General features: G+C 45.0%; 1 protein-coding gene across 1 annotated transcript in view; it reads left to right on the plus strand.

Moving 5' to 3' along the window:
- T265_14551 (hypothetical protein) overlaps nt 1-9866 on the plus strand; it is a gene marked incomplete at both ends in the record, with an annotated part of 24716 nt that extends 14850 nt beyond the window's left edge. Inside the window, 5 exons of the mRNA XM_009174147.1 lie at nt 2076-2154; nt 2195-2343; nt 4796-5106; nt 7784-7989; nt 9440-9866. Coding sequence (XP_009172411.1) covers nt 2076-2154; nt 2195-2343; nt 4796-5106; nt 7784-7989; nt 9440-9728 — 1034 coding nt within the window. The remainder of the gene's footprint in view (nt 1-2075; nt 2155-2194; nt 2344-4795; nt 5107-7783; nt 7990-9439) is intronic.
- Nucleotides 9867-11366: the final 1500 nt, after the last annotated feature.

Genomic DNA, 11366 nt, shown 5'->3' on the forward strand with positions numbered 1-11366 from the left:
ATAGCTCCTTTCACATTTTGCCACGCTTCATCCACGTGCTCACTGCCACCCGCACACGTCCCTTCAGATTCAGGGATAAACCATTCTGACGCCATAGATGGTTCAAATTAGCAAACGCGGCTCGAGCCTAGCAGATTCGTGCACTCACCTCATCTGTCACACCACACTCTGAGCTGATACAACTTCCAGTACCTCTCCTTGGATTGTAAGTGGCGTGTTCAGTGACTGCACGTCCACGAGCGTGACCTTACAGTTTGTCGGTGCGAAGTGCATACCAAAGGACGGGATGGCTTTGGTCAGTTCGTCCGAAAACACCTGCGCCTTCTCCTCTTCGAAGACGAAAACGATGTCATTTTTTTACTCCAGATCGACAAGGTTTTCTTCACAAGCTATTGAAACACCAGGGTTTTGGAGACCCTCCAGCGTTCATCAGTCCATTCATCAATCAGTGCAAGTTCAGGTTCCGGATCTGCTCTGTTTTCCTAATATCACCAACTAATTTTGGCTTCTTGTAGGGACTGTACCCTGCAAAGTAGGACGAAATATTTGGATTGGCTGTCATAGAACCAAGTTCAAAGCGCTCACCACCGATAGACGGCTCAATCAACTTTTTAACTAGTGACGAACGCTGAACTGGGACACCCACTCAGCAAGGATCCAGGCCAGCGTTTTTACCATCTTATTCACGTCAGCTCCCAATGATACTTGGGTAGAGTCAACCTAATACACTTGGCATGTCTGTAATCCCTAGCTTACGGCTGTGAATATTGTCATCGTCACTTAATAACTTCCCTCACTCTGCTCTTAAATATAAAAAGCAGCCCTTTTTGCTACTAAAATTCGAAAACTTATAAAAAATCCTACCATTAGTTGCCCCGTCAGTCTCCACCCACATTTTCACGTAAATGTTGCTTACCTGGGTCGAACCGCTTGCTGAATTTACATTTTCGTTGTCGGGGCGATCTGTCCTAACCTAGACCTGAGTCATAATATGGTTACTCGTAGTACAAGGCTCGCTGCTCCATTTCGGCTCAGCTAGAATGGTTGTGCACTATCAACCGAAACTCTGGTGTCGCTCACCGAGGTGGAAGCTTGTGGCCTTGTATGTAACTAGAGACGCTATTGCATACACCACTTTTCGGTGACTACCTTCTCTGTGAATAATGAATCCTAATAATCGTTCAGTAACAGCACCATTTCGGTGTCTAGCTGTTATGCCACCCGAAGGGAAGCATGAGGTCTGAGGTACTATCAGGCTACTCAAATCCAGACAGTAGTCTAGATGGCGAGGTTGTTTTCGAACCACGCACCTTCCGGGCAGTAAGTTCGCGTCTTACCCACTGCAGCAAAAGATAGGTTCAAATGATGTCCCATACCGCAGCTGCTGATCCAAAATAGGACCGACCCAATTTTGCCGACAAAGCCCATAGGTGTTATGTGGTTCCGGCCTTTGTCTACCTTGGTTAACATCCAGGATTCTAGCCACCATCTCATTGGACTTCTTGAACGTGGTGATGGGAACAGCTCCAACTTTTTCTCTAGCTGCCTATTTTTCACTCTTTGGTCCGCTGTTTTGCTGATTAATGTATTGTCCTCCGTATTCCGAGCATCCGTTTCATCTTGCCATCTTTGTCACTTGCTGAGGAGATCGTTTCGTATAAAGGAGGGAATTTAGTTTCACCTCAAGTATTGCTTGAACCTCAATGTGTTTTCCGGAACCTGTACGGGCTTGTACTGTGTAATAAGTGCTCTGCTTCCAGTTTGGAACATATTTACCAGGATGAAAGAGGCAAGTTATGTTGGTGGCCCCCACTTTTATCTGTTTTCATTTCAGTGAGTCAGTCTGCACCAGACTGAAGACACTTCCCCTTACGGGATCGCGCATGCCTACCTCTTCACGGGTACTGCAGAGTAACTTGGGCGAGTAATTTTACAGACGGAACCTCTCGCTGGATGGTCTGACTTTCAAAAGAGCGACTTAGTCAATTTGTTAATCTTTTCGACTCTTTCCAGAACTGGTCCTATCCTTTGTCCACCAATGAACGCAACCTTTAAAAAATGCAAGTCCTGTTAAGCTGTGATAATGACAGATACCTCAATAAACGAAGAACGCGATCGGTTTTTCCAAACTTTGTCCGATTGTTTGACCGCTTGGTGGGTAGAAATTTGATCCATGTAGTCTATTCCAAGCCAGCTCTGAGTACGATGTTCTCGCACATGTGGATGAGTCACACCGACACGAGGTACTTCGAAAACATGGGCCCTCTCTTGGAATCTGCGACTGTTCTATTCCAATGTTTTACCGCACGTCTCTCGGAACTCCAACTGAGGACCTTCTAGAAAGTAAGTGATTCTCGTTAGCCTGTACTGTTTTTTGTCCCTGGACTTTCTTGCGGGAGGCGATGATAACGCCTTCCGGGCTTTCCTTACGGATGTTGTGAGCCGTTTGGCATGATCATTTTTCACGAGTGTATCGGTGTTCTTCAGCAGGTGTGAAGCGATTGCATTGAGGTTTACATAGGACAAACTGCACACAGGATTATTGAGTATAAAAGGAGGACCAACAAGAATACCAAGAATACCAAGCGCTGGCGTTACATGCGTCGGACACAGGAATGTGGAAGTTTTAAGACAAGGACTGCGATTCACACCACAGCGACTGATAGCCGAGGCGGTGGAAATTTCCGGGCATCATAGCGTGAATAGAGTCGAGGGTGTGAAACTGGCGAGCGTATGGAGAGTGGTCTTATATAAACCGAGTTTACACGTGAGTGTGTGTGGTTGTGAATGTGCGTAGAATCATTAGCAAAACAGTGAGTGGAAATACCAACCGGACCAGAGTTCACAGAATCCCTCTGCTTACACAACTATCGTAGCACTAACTCATCCACACAGACGAACGGAAAGTGCAAGCGATGTTGAGAAGACATCATCCCGTCAACCAAACCAGAACTAAACCGTAGGCTGGACCCAACTCCATGTAGGTTTCCCCGTCGGCTTAACACTTGGTCACCCACCTTAACGCACAAAATCCCTCAGCCGACACTAAATAGAGATTTAGCTTGACTTAGCTCATTGGTTTTCCTCTTTTCATCTCGACCAACCCCGTAACTTTATCACTTGGTCTGACGAAGCCTTTGTGTCAAAACGAAACGTTGTTGGTTTTCCTCTTTTCATCTCGACCAACCCCGTAACTTTATCACTTGGTCTGACGAAGCCTTTGTGTCAAAAGCGAAACGTTGTCCAGCAATAAATCTACCGATTGGTACCAAACTTTCCAGAAAATCTGTTGTTCTATTAACCTTAGTAACACTTGTTCCATCGGAGTTCCCGTTATCCTCGTCCCAGAGTTAAACATGAGTATTCATGAGGCTAAAACACATTTGCGTAATCATGTCGACTGATCGGAACGTTTAAAAAGATGACAACAATTTCCTATCGATTCACGTGAATACCACGACGAACAGGCAAATGATAAGGGGGTGGGGTGAATGACAGATGATCAGTCGATGGTCTAAGAACTGTCATATATTCAGGCCCGACAGGCTGCTTGTTCACTTAGTCGTACAAGTGATTTTGACCTTACCGCACACTGTCAGTATGTTCACCCGATTCTGGCTTGTACGTCCTGGTTCCGTCCATTAGCACTTCTCTGGTGGTTGTGCCATACAATGCACCTAAACTCTGTGGTGTCGAGGCGCTTTTGGTGAGTTTGTCACCCACCTATTCTGCCCTAAATTCATCTCGTCTTGCGTTTCCACGTTAATCTCTATTTTTGGGATAGTTGTGAGGTTAAGTTGCTGTATTTATTTAGCTCTTGTTTCAAGGTTGGGAGTTGTTAATCAAGGTGATTGTAGCAGGGAGTCCTGCACTAATACTTCTATCAGTTTATAGGTATAGACATGCAATCGATACCCCATAGAATCGTATGTTGGTTGGAGAGAGCGTCATCGTCATCACTTACTGCAAACCGTATAAATGTGCGAGGTTGGTACGTAAATTGTGGAACCGCGATGCAGTTCTTGTTAATTGTTTAGTCTTCAAAGAACGTCCAGAAAAGTTCAAGAGGACATCGAGAATGTCCACTTTTGAAAAATTGTGCAAATGGGACTGTTAATTTCGTGTCTAATGGTGTGTAATCGCTAAATTCGTGTTGGTCACTGAACAACCCCGCGCTAAGGGGCGTTCTTCCTTTCACCTGCTGTGCTTTCAACTAGTCCTTAGTGTCCTGGAAGGCTGATGTGAGCCTGAATTCTCGCAATGTCAACTTTCTGTGGTACAATACAACACTCACTTGACTACAAATTACTTGTGTGTGAAATGTAGTTGCACCCAAGTTGTTGCCTTTCTAATCCGATGCGAGTTTTCTTCATGACCCCACCACGTCGGGATTTATGGTACCAGAAGAATCTACCTGGAAGTAGGTCTGAACAGTAGAATTGCTTGGATCTGAATGTCACTGCGCGTACCCCTTGGGACTCATCAGGTTGTGTGTGGCAGAATTCAGTTTCCCACGCTATTCTGATCCTCAACCAACCATTTATGCGAGAGTCTGCTGTGTGCTAAGCAATAGTCTGTGTACTTGGGTGATTTAACTGATCAACTTGTTAGTTCTAACTGGTTACCGATCTTCGCAGAGGGCCGTCACTAGTTGCCAATTTTTGGCTCATTTCTGTATGCATATGTTTTGTGTGGTTACTCAATTAACGCCCGCCCCATCACGTTAGTCATACATTGATTTTGCTGTCCTCATCAACTTATCTTCCGCCCTTTTGCCGGTCTGTTTTCAATATAGTCGCCCTCCTCTACCTCCTTCTTATCACGCCTAATGTGACAACCTTTTGGAATTGTCGCCGCCGCCGTGTTCTTTCCGGACAAATCATCCCAGATAGAGAGCTATGGTTAACTCGTCTAATTCTACGGACTCATCCGCGATCCAATGAGACCATATTTCACAGGCAGTGGGTTATACGCACCTACTATGCGAAGTCAGTGAACACATTATCAATGGAATTGGAAGTTTGCGATGAGATTGCTGATGCTTATCGGTTGCACTACGGTTTATGGGACTATCGGAGATTTCTTGTGGATCAAATTGGACCAACGGTAAAGTTCCTTTTATTCGGTGATGGCATACGGTTATCTTGGCAGGCGTGGATATTTAGTGCGTTGTTTATGAACATTGAATCATGAATCATATTGCCCAAATCCTGGACTATTTTGTGGATCCGACATCGCTAGTGGCCCTAATATACCCGGGGTTGATGGTTATCGGGATATATACCTAGGGCTAGTATTTCAAGTCCAAAATGAATCCGTTTACGTTGGAATTCAAATAAGAAAAACAGACTGCGCGACTCGCAAGCACCACCACTTGCAGGGTGAGTAGCTTGATTTAGACGACTGGGCTGCTCTTCCAGCCCACCTGGAACGTAACACGAGGCCTGAGATGCTGTCAGGTTGCTCAAGACAGGAACATCCGAAGAGCCAGGTTTGGGCTCGAATCTCAAACCCTCCGGTCGGTGGATCGGTGCCCCAACCGCTGAACCCTCCCAAGCCCAGCGGTTGGGAGTTCAGAAGATAGTCGGGAAGAAGTGTCAAGGAGAACCAAATTATTGGGCATTTCTGAGACGGATAGAACACCAAATCACCGCTAATAAGATATGCTATTCGTGGAATTTCCGTGACAATGGCTTCTCTTTGGATAGGATCCCCGTAATCCTATATTATCAGTCCGTTCAGTTGGGTTTGACAACCGTGAATCGCGTACATATATACGGTCATTCGGATCGCTGCAGTTATTGAAACAGATATTTTTGGGTATAAAGTATATGAAAGACTTTCGAAACAAGGAAACAGCGAGTTGATGATTGAGAACAGAAGAACAGACATCGCTGGCTGCGGAACACTGCTTTGTCGTTAAGGCCTTTGATGTTCTAACCTCGTAGGCAGCATGCGCCATTGCAGCCAAGACTCTTTTCATGCGCTCTCTACCTTGGGATACTTTTGAGTCTGAGCCTGCCTCCGCGAAAAGGACGGGCCGAGGTAGTCAATCATGTGCTTTGCGAAGAACATGTACGATTGAAACAGCTTAACAATTAGACAAGCAGTTGATTCGTGGCCGAAAATCATTCGTTGCACTTCTTCCCTATTGACCCGATGTTCCCGTCATATATGTGCAGGATTTCTGAGGCACTGTCGGTCAGAGACAAGCAATCTTTTTCTGTATTTAGCACACAGTAGTCAGGCTTCAAAGCAAAGCAACCCTGAACGTACTCTCTGTTTCCCACCGATCTTCGCACAGCACGTCGAACTCATTTTGACCAGAACGTCAACATTTTTACCCTAACCTCGGTTTTTTCGATTGCTACTGTTTAGGCCTGGGCAATATGGTATTATCTCAGCCCACGTGTCTCCTTCGAGTTGCTACGTGCCGAAAATGGGCCATAGCTTAACCATTATTTTACCATATTAATACTGTTCTATTGTTGTCATTGGAATTCCGGCAACGAACTAATAATAGGTTTGTATAGTGCGACAGTTTGGTTACATAGTTATATATGAACGTTATAAGTTAGGAACTCGCCACTATATGGACCTGTAAAAGCCCTTACTGGAGCTAGACTGAATTTTTATCAGTCATGCAATCCTGGCTGACTGATCTGGTTGTACATTGCTTGGTACTGATTTCCGACTCTAACTTCAGCAGAAAACAGTCCTCCGTTATTTTAGCGGATTTCTCGAAAGCGGACTGCTGTTCGTTGACTGTGACCTTCATTTGAAGTCCACTTTACCATCCCGTGTGTTCTAATTTTAATCCCTTACTGTGGAGCTATCTTATTTTTGAGAAGAATTCGTTTTCATAATAAACCACTTCGTATGTCTGGCTGCCTTGTTCGCATCTCCGTTATTAGAACTCTTACTCCAATTTGCTCCCCCAGTTGTGTAAACTGAAATGATCTGATTTAGTCTTGTAGTCCCTTCGTAATAGAGGACTCTCCTAAGGTAGTTCACTTGGCTTGAGAGTCTGTAACAGCACTCCTCTGTCGGTCTCCTAGAGGGATGTTATCCCCCAGAAGGTCATGTACCCCGGCCTGTTGGAGTTGTCCGTTTCGGAGGATGGCCATATTTATCTGTCTTACTTTGTATCACCCTGTGTTCCAACTTCACAACTTTCATTCTGAATTGCAAATCTGCGCTTTGTTAAGACACAGCTATCGTGCACATGACAGGGGCTCAATTGTCGATCAGATCAATCCAAGAAAAGCCCACCCGTGTTACGGTACGGTGCAGCTTTCATGTTTATGTCCATTTAAGGGTGACAGTCGATTTGTAAGTCCCTTCTGGTGGCAAAATGCATTACCGTTGGGATGCTCCTGCTTGGAGAATGTGTGACGTGACTCTTTCGGGAACCGTTTTCCGAATAGCTCCGAGTACTTTTGAGACTAAATACAACGTAAAAATGTACAGTTGGAAAAATATTTCTTTGGGGTGTATTTCTTCGCGGGTGAGTAATATAGTCGAATAGCTCCAGGAACTGTGGGACTGGCGGACATGGCTTGTTTTTTACCTTATGCCCAAGTTTATGCTATTCGATAAGTTATTCGCGATTTACCGCTAAGTTGCTTCCGACCCAATCTCGTTCTTCAAGATTAAGAACGTTCCATGCCAAAGCTGTTGTAATCTCGCTACAGGTGACCGGTAGTCGACGCTGCCAACATTACTCTTCCTGCTACTTTGTTTGTGCTTTCGGATCAATCTTTCCACGCTCCCCGACTTATAGGCCTTCGAAAAGGAGTTGATGCGACTCGACGAATGGCTTTCCTCCCATCCCACAGATGCTAGTGGATGGACCTACTTGGCCCAGCTACTGGAACGTACAGTCAGATGTTCCGTACCGCGATGCAAGGAACTGGTTGCCGAACGATTAAGTCACGTGAGCAGCTTGTTAAAATCCTATCCGGAACGGGAGTGTCTGTGGATGTTTATGTGAGTACAGTTATTATCTACCACATGCTGGTCTCGATGATGATGCTTTCTTTGCCGTTGAGTCTGTCTGGAAGAAAGTGTGACACGAGTCTGTGACATTCTTTGCACTGTTCAACTCGGTCATTTCCACCAACAAATTGAAAGGCACAAGTTTTCGACCGAGACTGGGTAAATTTAAGCTTATTACGTCCCACCGAGTAGTCCCTCACAATGGTGGACAAGTTCGTTCGATCTGAAAATTACTTTTCATCTCAGGTGCACTCTGCATACTATCGCAGTCGAACAGTGGCTCGCTCACACAAGTCAATCGGTGTTATCCTTTCCCAGATCACCGCTTGAATGTTTGGACACTTAGCCAAATATGCACTTCACAAAATGGAATAAGGAGGGTCTAGCTTTCCTGCCCAATTCATGGTGTCACCACTTAGAAGGTAGAGGGGAACATTAGCAACCCCCACACTGCTGATAGCCGCGTATCGATTCACTTGCTTATCAACAAGTGATCAGGAAGAACCAACTCAATTGTGGATTTGGGATCGCTCTGTTGACGGGAACCTTAAGCCTTTTCTGCTTTGACCAGATTACTACATACCGGCCGAGATAGTCAAGGATCATTGGAAGTGACCTAATAGCCGAGGCGTATACGCATACATACAACTTATCACTCGTCCTTCAAAGCTTCGGTTGGGGCATATGGCGAGAAGACCATCATTGCTTTTGATTTACAACAAGGCTGATGATTTTCGCCGGCAGACTTCAACTTCGTAATCTGCCGGTCACTCGAGTGGATATCCGAAAAATACTCTGGCTTCTAGTGAAATCAGTCAGGAATACACTGATGTTGTTTTGTTGTGTGTCGAGTTCGGTGTATGACTGGAAATCACTACGTCGAAGCTCAAGTTCTTATTCATCTGCATAGGTGTTCCCACATCAAGCCGCCCGCAAAATTTCCCAAAGCAAACATTCGTTTGGACTCAACCCCAACAGTTTGGTTAGTTTTTTTTTAATAAGATACAAATTCAAGCGAGTGATGTATTACAGTACAGTACTTTTTTGGGAGGGATCGGTGTGGCTATCTGCCATTTGACTGAATGATGTTTTGATCACATCCACAAGGTGGGATGTGAGTGCTACTCTCAGTTATAAGGAACATGTGCGAGACGAGCGGGTTTTACTTGAACTTTCTTGCTCTCTTTCATTTACCCTTCTTTGTCCATGTCACCAAACTTTTCCGAAAAAAATCGCTCAGCTGTAACCCTCATTCGGTGCATAGCCGCCATATCACCCGAAACAAGTGCAAGGGCTGAGATGCTGCCAAGTTGTTTTCGCCTCGACCACTGAGCTATCTCGGACCGACTTTGTCAGTGTGCAGTTCTTCCATTAAATGAATATTACTTCTGAGCTATATTCCACTCTATGTTGTCATTTTCGGATACACTCCATCTTTTAGGCGAACCGCGTTATGCCTGCTCAAACAATTGGATCGTGATTCTGCGACGGATTTTGTAGCAAATCAAACGGAAATATTCCCGAGTGAGGCACGACCCATAATTGCGGAACTCGTCAAAGTTCACGTGCAGTTCAAGTCCATGGAAAGCTATTTAGACTGGGCTTTCGAGAATGGTCTCACACGTTTCCCCCGTGCTCAAATGAGTTGGACAGAACTTCTTCGACTGCGTCACCTTTTTTGGTTAGGACGGGACTTTCTGTTGTCAATGGTGGATAGAGTTTTCTCCTGATTTTCTGTCGTTTTTTACTGTCATTATTATGGTGATATTCCCTCGTGCTGAACTTCCCTCTAACTTTTTATTATAGGGGCTCTAGCTGTAACCGTTTCTCCCGTAGGTACAACAAAGACCGGGTGTGTTTAGCAAAATACGCCCATTTGCAAATAAATCTGGCTTTGCGGGGGACTCACCTGAAACCTAGCTTAGCCTCTCCTTAGGGATGTTTTCAAGCAACTAAATGTGCTGCACCAGGTCGCCTCAAGTTTCAGTTGGTACGATATTCGAGATATCGCGGTACATGTATAGACGTAATACACTACTCATAAGGTCAAAGAATTTTCAGCAGCCTTATGAGTAGTATGAGTATTACGTCTTCAGCAGCGCACAAAGTTTATCGCCATCCTGAAAGTCAGTCATTGCTAATCACTGCTCTTTGGAAAACAAAATTAACACGGAAAGAGCTTAGTGTTTTGATGTTTCCACGAAATTCATATCACAGCAGTGTTCTGCATGAACAGTAACCTCTCAGGTATACCTTATAGAGTGTAATTATGCCCAGTCAGGCTTACTAAAAACAACGCAATCGCAAGTCCACCAACAATCTGAGACCGTTGATCACCAATGGCGAATTTGGTAGGTTGTCTTCTCTTCCCCTCCAGAAAAGCCACTTGGTTGTCCCCATAATGCTTAATAGTCCCGGTACTATCCGCTTTGGGTGTTCCGCCGATTAGTTCACTCGCACTTTCGGTCATTTCAGTGGCTGTTTGAGTCTGCTGATGTATAATAAATGTCATCAAGCTGGTGTCATCCTTCGATTCATGAACCCATTGGAGTTCAGGAAACACGAATTGAAGAGCGCTTGGCTTCAGTTTTCATTCTCATCCACGTATACAGAATCAAGCAAAATGAACCCTTTTTTCAACACGAAATCAAACATGCGGACCAAGGTCACCTGTGCAATGGTCCTTGTGTTCACACGGTTTGTGAGTTTGTGTGTGAACAAAGTGCTTCCGTCAACAATGCAAGGTCAGAGCCATCTTCTCGACCATAATAATCGTGCTAAATGATGTCTATTTTGAGTGGTGCAGTTCTGTAAACGACCGGGGAAATTTTACTCCGAAAGACATTGGTTGACATGGTAGCATGCTTTTGGCAGGGACAGGCGTTCCGCCTTTTAAGTGAAAAGACAGTGGTCGTTGAGGCGTAAGCCACTCACAATACGTTGTGAAAGGAAATGTTCTACTAGTGGTTTTGAGGAGCGATTGACTTCTGACCGGTCCGAAGATTGTCTTCTAGTGGTCGACTAAATATTACGACCTCTGTCGTTGTGGTCCCCATCCAACTGTTTGTCCAGCTTCATTTTACGTCATCTGGCGCTATTTTATACACATATATATTCTAACAAGTATAGCTGTGTAACTCTAGAAGGGGCACTCGAAACAACACCTTCGTTGATCGTCTCTTTTTTTGACCAGACAGGAGAAATTTTTGATGCTTCGTAGTCATTGTGATGGCGTCCTGCTAGGGGTAACTGGTAGCTTGCAGCAGCCCACTGGGTGTTCGCACCTGATAGTATTCCATCCAGTCTACAAAATCAGTGGTCTGCACGCGGAGTTCCGGCAAACTGTGGGTTTTCGGCCACTGGAGTAT

This window comes from Opisthorchis viverrini (genome assembly GCF_000715545.1).
Source record: "Opisthorchis viverrini unplaced genomic scaffold opera_v5_212, whole genome shotgun sequence".
NCBI classification, from domain to species: domain Eukaryota; kingdom Metazoa; phylum Platyhelminthes; class Trematoda; order Opisthorchiida; family Opisthorchiidae; genus Opisthorchis; species Opisthorchis viverrini.